This window comes from Hippoglossus hippoglossus, chromosome 6, assembly GCF_009819705.1.
Source record: "Hippoglossus hippoglossus isolate fHipHip1 chromosome 6, fHipHip1.pri, whole genome shotgun sequence".
NCBI classification, from domain to species: Eukaryota; Metazoa; Chordata; class Actinopteri; order Pleuronectiformes; family Pleuronectidae; genus Hippoglossus; species Hippoglossus hippoglossus.
Genome location: NC_047156.1, coordinates 8,743,129 through 8,754,842, shown reverse-complemented (window position 1 = coordinate 8,754,842; position 11,714 = coordinate 8,743,129). Strand labels below are relative to the sequence as shown.

The following is an 11,714-nucleotide window of genomic DNA, read 5'->3' as shown; positions in this document are numbered from 1 at the left end:
TGGAATGTGGTGTTCTCTCACTGATTGCTCACTGTGTGCGAAGACAAAGGCGAGCGGGTGAATGGCATGACAGGGGATGCAAATGGTGACATTGCCCCCCCCCCGCACTGACATAAGAGGAAGTGAGGTTTCCATGGCGCCGGGGTCGTGATGAGAGAACATGCTAACGCAGAATACAAAGAGGGCCCTTTTGAAAGAGTTAAACTGCATGAAGCACAGTTGAATGTTCATCAATAACAGAGTAATACTTAATTAGCATACATTTATTTTGAAGTTCACGTAACGTTGGCATTAAAAAATGACGTAGCGGTGATTCAAAGGAAAATTATACTTCTTTGTCTTTGCAGGAGCCTATTAAACCAATGCACTTAAAGAGTTCTGAAACAAGCAGGGAATGTGACTGATGGGTCAAAAATAACATCAGCGATTTAAACTTTTTTCATTGATGAGGCCAATTTTCTTCTTTCATTTTCATATCTTCACTTAGATATTACATATAATCAGAAATATACCATTTTAGCCTTTAGCTCAAGTATAAACTTCTAAACACATACTTACATATACACATAACTGCTGTTGACCTATTGTCCGTATATTCATATATATTCATTCATTCACCAGGACCACCACCTCTGCAATATGCACTATTCCTCCATGAGCATCTTTTCATATTTTTTGTGATTTTTCAAGGATGCTGTTGCAGATCTGAATAGAATCTGAATCCAGCTGATTTTTACATTTTCATGGGCGGTAGTGTTTTGTTAAAACGTAGCTCTTCGAGTTTGTGTTGCTATTATGTGAAGTTTATTTCCCTTGAGCAGATCCACTTAGTGAAGAGGTAAATATGTCACATTGGTTTTCATGTCCACATTTACAACATGTTCTGAAAAGTATATAATTCAGGTTGTCAGACCACATAACGATTTCTTTTATATTTCTACTATAATAACAATTTAATGTATGGTTCTTCGACCTTGGCAGAGATACACACACTCTACTGAGTGTCATTCTAGTTCGTATTACATCAAGCTTCCTATATTGTCAAATCTCGCAAACTTGAGTTCATCAAAGGTTTGTTTTTCTTCAGCATGTGCATCATCTTTTCAAATTGAATTGATTAACTTACTCCCTTATTGACTCTGCAGGGACATGAATGACCAAAGCAGCTGAGATTCCTTTAGAAAAAGCCAATAAACAGATTATTGTCCATCTCAGGATATTAAACCATAGTCATTTAAAAGATTGTAGATTTAGTTTGCATTCAAACTAAACCATGACGCAAACATTTCTGTGTTTGTGAAATCGTGCAAAAATACAAAAAGGAAGCAGAATTTAGTTATGAATCAACATTTATTAGTTATATTTGTATATGTACACCAAAGGTACAACACTTGATATGTAGAAACAGATTTTTTTTGTGTATACCATAGACCGAGGAAAGAGTTCATGTTTTTTTTTTTGTCTTTTTTTACTCGATAGTGTATCTCCCCCACACATATGCTCTGCCTTTACATCAGAATTACAACAACTTTACAAAGAAGGAAGAAGGCCTAGAAAAGTAAGATGAGGAAAGCATGTTGTAGGCAGGAGTGAGACGGGTTATCAGCAGTAGAAAAGGACAAGCTTGAAGATATACTGGCTCTTTGTCGAAACACTGTCGGTCGATATCCATGTGATCGGTACCGTTTCACTCAGGTGTCTGTGTGTGCATAATATAGTTTCTGTTTTAGAAAGCGAACGAAAAGGCAAGCGGAGTAAAGGCAGATTGTGGAGCTGGGATTTCTATCAGCCTCCACGATGTTGCGTCTCAGCGGGTAAAATGTGTGACGATGCGGCAGCTCGACACAGGATCTAAAAGACCTAGATCTCTGCACGGGGTAAACAAAGACGCCTGAGACTAAAAGCCAGTTTTCTCCACCGAAAAAGACAAAATGCTTCAGATGAGTCACCTGAGGAATGTTGCTTGATACTGTAACAGGCATCTGAATACATGATGTCTGTTCTCTCGCTCAAATCTCTCGTCTATAGGTCGCGTTGGATTCCTCACTCTGCTCTACGTCCTGGGCTAAATTAGTTCCCTTTAATACGTCTCTCTTCTCTTCAGCCTTTATCAAAGTATAACTCCCTCCTAAATAACTCATGTTGGCCCCTATAGTCAAAGCAAAAACATCCCCTTGCTCTCTTTCTTCCTCTCTCTCTCCTTCCGACTCTCTTTTTCCCCTTTTCTTTTCTCGCCGTCATGCAAACAGCGTTTGCGTGAGGATCACTGTAATTCTGGAAAACTCTGCACTGCCATTGAACAGAACAATTATATATTTATTTATGTACAATGAAAATGAATGCACACGGCTTATATCTTCATGGAACAAACATTCAAAACGCTTACATTAGATACAAAAAAAATGATATATATATTGATGTGTGACAGGTCAGTAAAACAACTAGTTAAGAGCTATTAGAGAATAAAAAAAACAAGCAATTTATTACACAGTTTTCCTCTCTATACATTTGTATCTAATCTAATTTTACTCAGGACAAAGATGATATTTTTTTCTTTATAGAGGATTACATGAAAAATGTCACAGCAATGAAACTATACTCCTACGAACCATTTCAACGTCCCCCCAAGAGAAAACAAAAAGGAAAAAAAAATCTGTTACCTACAATATATACACAAAGTGCAAGGAGGCACTTCAAAATATCATGCTTTTAAGATAGTGGTGCAAAAAATAATCATCATTATATCTTGTTTTTACTCATGCTTCTAAAACTGTGAGGTTGAACGTAACAGCGGTCCAACACTCAATCCCCACGGGTGACACTATGGTCTGCATCGTCTCCTCGCTGGGGAGGTTTTTCTGTTTTCTATAATTATCATTTTTTTATCTTTTATTTTTTCCTGGAGATCACAAGGTCAAATGGTCGGGCTCGAAGGCCGTGTTAGGGTGTCAGTGCTGTGCTCTGCAGTGCGCTGATTACAAATGAAAATGGAGTGACCTTCAGCGTTTGTATGCGTGTGTTTGGAAAAAGAAATGTGTCTGTGTGTGTGTCTGTGCATTCGTGTTTTGTGTATGTCTGCGCAGTGCACGGCAGAGTGTGCGCTTACGTCGAATCACACTTCAGTCAGCTGTGATCAATAAAAAAGCAAAGTGAAAGATGTCATTTGAGAGGAGCTAAAATGACAGGGTGCTGCGCTATTTGCGTTAAAAGTCTCCTTTAGTGTTACTGCGGGGGGGCGCGGCGTGTAGTCGCGTTTGTCTGAAGCGAACCCCGTCAAGGCGAGGTCTTCGTTAAGCACAAAAGACAAAAAGAAGACAGGAGAGACGGACACCTATAAAAAAAAAAAATCAGATCCACGTCACAGGAGTCTCACCTCTCACTCACACAGGCTAAAAAAAGAGCCAGTAGTCAAGCTTTGTTTTTTTTTTTTTAAATGTTTGCAGATTTCTTTACTTAAGCCATGTGGTTGTATGAGAGGAAAATGTGTGATATTACCTGATAGTTGGCAACATTCTGGCATTATGTGTGTTACTGTGTGTGTCCATTGAACTGTCTTCTCGCCTGTACGGACACACAGCTGCAGCATGTAGGGTTTGTAGGAACAGTCTTGAGCTCTGGTGGCGGAATGGATTATTTAACTTTTTTAGGTCTGGCTAAATGAGGAGCTGGAAACTTTCTCCAATGATCTGTCTGCCATATTTCTTCTATTTCCGATGGTTCACCCTTTATACTCTGTCAGTCGTCAATAGTCTGTGCTTTCAATTTATTCAACACTGGATTTAGCCTGAAATCTGTGTGCGTGTGTGTGTGTGTGTGTGGTTTTATTGTACGTGCTGGGGAAACGTCCCTTCCTGTGATTTTATCATTTTATAACGATTATTCTCTTTCAACATGGAAGGCAAAGCTTTCCACGCATGTGCTGCTTGTGGCTTTTTTTTTCTTGAGGTGAAAAGCTCAAGTAGTGAGCGAGTAAACATTTTATCATTTTATTCCCTGTAAAAGAGTAAACATACAAGCCTGAGTATCTTTTTCTCTCCCTTATTTATCTTCTTCTTATTTTACTTGGAATGCGATCAGTGTCGACGTGGAACGATAATGTGCGTGACTTTTGATTTTATCGCTGACTGATAATTATCCTCATTTTGGCTTCGTTTGTGCTCTGTTCGCTTCGTTTGTGCTCTTTACAAATCTTTGCTTTGTGCTTCGTTTAATTCCAATATGTCAATTACATATTATTCTGATTCACTCTCGTCATAATCACGTCAACGCTAATTTAACTTTAATTTCACTGGCGTCACAATAGAGGAAGTCTTGTATAAACGTCTGTATTTAGGGTTGTGCTTTTCTTTGCGTTAAGTTGTTGAGGCTTCGCCGTTAAAAAGTGAAGCTGCCGCTGTCTGCGTCAGTCAGGGAATGGACGTCGATACGAGGAAACTGAAAGGTGTGTTGCGTCATGGAGGCAGGTCGAAGGCCTCTGTGAGTTGATTGATTTTCTGCCTGTTTGGTCCCAATACTTGACTTGGTCATGTTCTCTCTTGCTTTCTCCACCACACACACACACACACACACACACTCACACACACACACAAACACGCACGCACACACACAAACAAGTGTTATATCTCTCAACAGGTGACTTAAAGAATAAAAAAGTCCCTTTTCTTCACAGTAGGCTAAAAAGAAGGAAAACAAAAGGGAGATAAAAATGGGCTCTATAATATTATTATTTGTGCTTTATAAGTGACTGTGCTTGTAAGTGTATGAGGCTCAGCATTGGTTTTCCTGTTTGTCTCACTACCTCCTGCCTGCTCATCAGTTTGCTGCACCTCAGGACTTGTGGGTAATATTGGGCAGTTACGCGATGGTCTTAAGATGAGAGACTGGGCTGGGAATGAAAAGCAGCGGCCTTCTGCGAGTACGTGAACCAGACAGGGATGCAAAGCGAGAAAGAAACTACGTTGGTCGCCATGATTAACGCTCTAACCCTCGCCGTCCTGCGTTAGCAGAGTTAACCACCTGTACGAAACTTGGAAGATGATGTAAAGGCATCCCGTGTTCTACAGCCACTTCTTCTCTCACCTCGTCACGTGAAACCAGGATGTATTGCTGAGAATAACATTTTTATTTCTCTTCCTTCCTTCCCTCCCCCAAGCCTTGAAGTATGTTGTGCAAGTATCTGCTATAAAGGACAAAATTGTGCTCTAACAGGTAAAGTATACCTCTGTTATCCTTTCACGGTTAAGTGAATTATAGTATTATATATCAGTCAGATAGACAGTTACAAAAACCTTTAAAGGGACTAATGAAAAGAAAAGAAAAGAAAACTAAACTACATTTAAAAAACAAAACAATTAGTAGTTCTGTTCGTGTGACTTTTTTTTTCATTCACTCTTTTTTTTTTATCAGCAGGTAGGAAAGCTTGTGGAGCCCAGGAGCAGGGGATCTCTGTGCTGCCATTATTCATGTTTCCATGGTTCCTCCTCAACAAGCGTGCACTCCGCAGCAGAGCCGTTAGTGGCTGAGGTTACCTGTAAGCAGTCAGCAGGGACATCTAAATAACCAATCCAAGGCACAGATGATCATAAAAAACACACACTTCATTTCTAGGTTAAATAAAAAATTTGACTTAGCTTCAGCCCAGGAATCTGATTGGTCGACGGCTTTTACAGCTTGTAAAGCGAATATAACTAAAACCAAGCTATGACATCCAAAATAACAACTTTACTAATCAACTGTGCTACATATGCATGGTTTTAGATAATAAAGGCTCTAAACATCATATCAATGTAAAGCCAGAATACCATTTAGGTATTAAAATAAATTACATTATATTATATTTTTATAGTGTATTTGTCTTTTCTGAAATTTACGCTGTATGTTACTCGGCAATTAAAACACAGCCTCTTACTTATTATAGCTACTTTGCAACATGCAAATATGAAGGAGGAATATTGATCCCCTGTCCGACCACTAATGATCATGCGTTTGGTCCTGAGAGTTTCTGTTACTGACCTGGGATCAGACCAAACATTTATGACCAAAAACTCATCAGGCGTTAAACAAAAATGTGAATAAACTGTGAATGCAAAACAGAACATTATACAGACAACAAACACTACAGAATGAATGCAATTGTTAATTTTTGGCTAGTTTGCAAGCGATCTACAGTGGAAGAAGCATCTTTGAAAAATGGTGTTAGAAATGTGAGTCGATCTATTTACAGGCAAACAGAACAGAAACAGAAAAAAACAGTCATGGAATAGCAAGCCTTTGCATTTATATGTAAATGTCTGCTAATAAATGGAGACTCAGAGTGGAGGGTATAACTTTTTTTTACTACGGACAGATTGCTGGTGTGACAGGTTGCCAGTGTTGCTAGGCAACACCTTTCACCCTTTAATAAATGAATAGGCTCATCAGCAGACCTTTCCTGCCAGTGTGTGCGTGTCTCAGCAAAGAACTACATTACTCTAAAAGCCCGTGATACATTCAAAGACTGCATTCAAACTGTGTTATGTTTTACATTGTGGGAGCTGCTTCACAGCTTTTCGATTTCTCAACACAGCTTTCACAATGGGCAAAAATAGATGGTGTCAAAATACAAAAGCCCTGACGGGGAATGAGTCAGTGGCGGCGCGGTACATGTGTGTATGTAGGGAATATATGAACTGTTAATTAGCTGCAACACTTCTCCTCTCTGCATTTTAAATTCTACAGCAAAGGGACGACCCCTTTGGAAGTATTTCTGTTAAACAATTGAAACCCTCTTTGTTTCAGGAGAAATCAGAACTGTAGATGTTAAAAGGTAAATTAGAGGAAATGCTCAGAGAAATGATATTCTATCAGGAGATATCTTGTTTTAGGAAACGGATGTAGTGTGAACTTTTGATGGATTGGGAAAGCTGCTAAATAATTCCTCAGGGTCATAATGAGGATTATCTGGCGCTGCCTTTTGAGTCAGAGCCAAACCCCAACGGCTTATAGTCATCAGATTAGCTACCTGTTGAGCTGGAGCCGAGTTATCCCTCATTTACATGCGCTGAAATTTACTCAGCTTTTGGTTTGTTTGAGTTCAAAAAACCCTTTGGCAAAAGCGCTTTAAATTCTTAGACATGCGATCGACACAAACGCTGCTATTCCCGAGAAATGAAATAAATAAATACATACACATGCATCTGTTGTTCTCTCGCTTCACTTCTGTCATAAAACAACAGTGGGTGTATTTACACAATTATAAACAAAGATACAATGAATAAAACAAAGAAATCAAGCAAAGGTGAAGGGTGAACATGCAACAACAGAGAGGGTTAGATACAAGTCTCTATGTCCGTTAGCATTAATTGTACCTTGCATTCATCTACTACGACAGAATTGTTAGCAGTAGTGGAAGCGGTTGTAGCGGTAGCGGTTAGGACGCACTGGTTGGAATTGTTTTCGTGGTGGTTCTTCATGTCGTCGTAGTAAGACTGGGTCTTCGTCATCATTTCGATGTCGTCTGACTTAGCCGTGTTTGCATCCAGCTCGTCGAGCTCTGCCTTGGACAGGTGGTACACGATGCCTGCACCGTAGGAGTCACCAACCACGTTCACCGAGGTCCTGAATCGATCCCTGCAGGGAGAGGCACCGGGATATGTAGAGTAAATTAATAAACGAGGGCAATGCTAGGAGGAATTCGCAGATGCAAGAAAAACACAAACCTATAATCTATTTGAAACAACAATACACATTTGACTTGTCAAACTCACAGCAGCCAGTCAACAGCAACCAGCAGACTGATGTCTTGCGTTGGCAGGCCGACAGCAGTCAGGATCAGCAGCATAGTCACCAGGCCAGCACTGGGAATACTGGCTGCTCCTACACTGGCCAGGGTGGCTGTCAGACTGGAGGAAGACACAACAAATCAGCACTCAGTCACATTCTCTGATACACTGAAGGATCCACAGCACTCCTCTTCACCCCAGTGCAACTCTTCAGGCGCAAATGAACGAGAAATCGCTTCACCTCATTATTACAATTGAAGACATGCACTCTCTGTGGTGCTTGTGTAACAAGCTGAAGAGCACCAGAGTGGGTCCTCCATCGCACATGAAGTGATATAAATGTGGGAGAGGGGATGTTTAATTTGAGGGTTCATAGACTGATGCACCATAAAAATGTCAGGCTTAAGGTCATCCATCCTTGACTCACTCTATTAAAAGAGGAGTATTTGGGGATGTTAGTTACAGACACTCGAGACAAAGTAAATGGTGTGTGGAGTTAAGAGTGTTTACTGAGCTGTATCCTCAGGCCTGTGTAAAGTACCTTTAACATAAGCTGTAATTTGGTACTGTACAAATTGAATTGAATTAAAGAATTTTCCAACCTTTATGTAGAAATTGTTTACAGAACTAGAAGGACCCCCTGAGAGCGCATTCCTCCACTAAGGCTAACACCCTGTCACGCCATGTTGGGTAGTTTTTGCTTTACCTTGCTAACTAACAAACAGACAAACTCACACCAAAGAAAACATGACCTCCTAGATGGAGTTATCTAATGTTCACATTTGTTAACTTCAATTCAACAGTGCGACCAAATCTTAGATATTTTAAGCACAAAGACAAACTCTCAAAAGTGTTTCCTGACCTGACAGTGACAATCTGGCCCGGGTCAAGGTAGATACCATTCATTTGGGCAATGAAGATGGCAGCCACAGCCTCGTACAGAGCAGTTCCATCCATGTTAATGGTGGCACCGACTGGGAGCACAAAACGAGTGACTCTTTTGTCAATACCCAAGTTTTCCTCCAGACAACGGAAGGTGACGGGCAGGGTTCCAGCACTGGAGGGGAAAGCAGAAGAGTGTAGCTTATACATTGTATTGAATTAATACTCATTAAGAAGGCTCCATCCATTCATCCATCCTGATGCTTACCTAGATGCTGTACCCAGAGCAGTGATCCAGGCCTGGAAGATACCCAGGAAGAAGGTGAAGGGGTTTTTCCTGACGATAATGAAATAGATGCTGGGCAGGAAGATTGCTCCATGAATGATGAGGCCGATGATTACAGTCACCATGTACATGCCCAACTGCCTTCCCACCACCTCCAGATCCTTGATGGAGATGATCTTACCACAGATCAGACAGGCGATACCGAAGGGAGAGTACCTGATGAGATGTAGAAAGCTTTGGTTATTCCTGTGAATTTAGCAGTAAACCAAAACAGTTTGTCGGGAAACTGTCAAATTCTGCATTAAATTTCACAAAAATGTCGCAATGACTTAAATTTGGTATAAACAGTTATTTCTGTCTCAAAATAACCAAATGAGTTTCAAAATGAGTCAATGAGATTCTTAAGTGATACAAACCACATGATCAGGATGACAAGTTTCATCACAATCTCATTGAGGATGCTGAAGAATTCAATCATGAGTCTGGCCCTCTCTCCCATCTTGCCCATGCAGATGCCAAATGCAATAAAGAAACCAATCAGACCTGTGACAGAAAACCATAAATGTATCCTTAAATTTGAATACCAGTTTGTGTGTGTGTGTGTGTGTAGCATGAAAGAACTCTTATCGATAGGTGAGACATTTTAAGACTAATTTATGCTCAATGCTTGGTACATATACGGAAACGGACATAGCCTCTTGTCTGCGTTAATTTTGTCTGTACTTGTGCACGTCTTCTGAAAGCTTACGGGTATGGACAAAATGGAGCAGTACCATCTGAAATCATGGCAGTGATTGGACGATAGGACGATAGAACACGAGGAAGAAATTTCGATGGTGTAAATTATTGAGGAGGTAATTTTGTGGTTGGTAAGAGACAACAGGCATCAACGTTATGTTACTTCACTTTACACTGGAACAAACTTTTGTCTCTTTACATTAGGTACATTATCACAAACACCTCCACCTACAACTACATGTTAGTTGCTATCATAAACACTTGTCTCTATGCTGCTCTCTAGTGGATGCACGGCTCAACCGCTATGCCGACATAAAGGACCCATTTAAGTATGTGGGCAGTGATGGATAAAGTGTTTAAAATGGACGAATCTCTTTTCATGTGTTATGGCAGCATAAATGAGCTTTCACATTTACAACTCAAAGTCATCAGGTTTGTTCAATGGTTTGCTTCTGTCAAATTGTGGAGGTGTAGTAATGAAAGTGTTGATAATACTTTCAGTTCTAGCTATGATAGCGACATTGCTCCAGGGATGGTAACGTCTGTTGCTGGGGGCCACTACTTTGGTCAGATATCAATAGATGAATCTCCATGAAGTTTGCTGCAGACATTAATGGATCCTAATGACTTTGTTGACTTGTCTTCTGGTTAAATACTAATATAGCATACTAGCAGTGTTTAGCACTGCTAGCATGCTATAACACTAAAAAATGGCGGTGAACATGCTTAATGTGGTGCCTGCTTAGCTTAAGCATGTTAGCATTGTCACTGTGAGAATGTTAGCATGCTGTACATCCTCACACAGCAGCTAGCATTGCTGTTAATCTTAATGGGGGTAATCATCTTGTGAGCTTTTTAATGTGGGACAAAGAAATGGGGTCACACACCCAGGACATTCATGCCACTTTTGAAGTGCAGGGTCTTCTGGACGAGGAACTCAGGCTCCTTGGTGATGTTGGCCACCAGTCCCTCCATGGTGGTGGCATTGAGGTTCTCCTCAATAATTATCTCCGTCTTCTTTGTGACCGTCTGGATCTGAGGTTACAAAGGAAGATATATTAGTGCTGAGCTTATTGACTGACACTGGGCCCATTATGCTATCAAATGACACTCAACTGACAGTCATTGAGTTCCAGAGAGTCACTGGTTATCCTCTATGATTTATTGGGTGTTTGAATTTATGTGTTGATAAATCCTCTGCCAGGCTATAAAGACAGCCCCACGCTTCCCAATTTCCAGACATGCGCTTGTTCATCATCTGGTCCTCCATTACCTGTTGGAAACAAGCCTGCACCAGGTTCTCTGGGAACAGGTTCCTGATCAGATCAAAGAAGGCATCCAAGCTGGAGACATCATCATTTTTCTCGCCCTGGCCCAGATTCTCCTTCAGTTTGGGGTTGCCAGGGTGGATGAGTAACACCAGGATGACTCCCAGGACAGCGGCAATAATCGTGGTGGTCATGTAGTAGATCATTGCTCTGGTGCCCAGGCGACCGCTGGATTTGGCGTCCAAACCGGCCAGACCTGCAGCCAGAACAAGCGACATTGTGTTTACCTGATATTTGCTTGGTGACATTAATTGGAAATGTTAACTCAATACTGTGTTGCATGAGGCCTGAATGAAACGGACATCAGGAGATTGCATAACGGTGTTTGATCCTGTGTGCGATTCTTGCATGGTGAACAAAATAATATATTGTGAATTACAATTTCATTATCAAGATTACAATCAACAGGACTTTTGCATCATGTCTGTCATTATCAGTGAAATTGCCCTGACAATAAAACTCAGCAATGAACAAGCTGGTAACTCGTACTATCAAGTGTTTAAAGATTAAAACAATCGCTAAAGGTGAATCTTGTAATAATGTGATGTATGATCAGTCACACTGTACCTGTGATTAAACTGGAGATGATGAGTGGCAGGATCAACATCTTCAGCATCCTCATCAGGATATCTCCAGGAAAAGCGATCACCATGACGATATCTGGGTGTATCGGGGAGGCCACACGCAGCAACATCCCTGATACAGCTCCCAAGATCACAC

The 11,714-nt window shown here is 40.7% G+C and overlaps 1 protein-coding gene across 5 annotated transcripts in view; it reads right to left on the bottom strand.

Annotated features, from left to right (window-relative positions):
• Positions 1-1,331: 1,331 nt before the first annotated feature.
• slc1a2b (solute carrier family 1 member 2b) overlaps positions 1,332-11,714 on the bottom strand; it is a 30,778-nt gene continuing 20,395 nt past the window's right edge. The window contains exons 3-11 of one of the 5 annotated variants that reach the window (XM_034588809.1): positions 11,562-11,714; positions 10,940-11,190; positions 10,554-10,701; positions 9,345-9,471; positions 8,911-9,144; positions 8,623-8,817; positions 7,746-7,880; positions 7,420-7,608; positions 1,332-5,528 (exon numbers count right to left, since the gene is read on the bottom strand). In XM_034588809.1, coding sequence (XP_034444700.1) covers positions 5,525-5,528; positions 7,420-7,608; positions 7,746-7,880; positions 8,623-8,817; positions 8,911-9,144; positions 9,345-9,471; positions 10,554-10,701; positions 10,940-11,190; positions 11,562-11,714 — 1,436 coding nt within the window. In that variant the 3' untranslated portion in view covers positions 1,332-5,524. Of the gene's footprint in view, positions 5,529-7,292; positions 7,609-7,741; positions 7,881-8,622; positions 8,818-8,910; positions 9,145-9,344; positions 9,472-10,553; positions 10,702-10,939; positions 11,191-11,561 lie in introns of those variants that run through there. The other 4 variants (XM_034588810.1, XM_034588808.1, XM_034588806.1 and 1 more) reach the window with 4 other exon arrangements.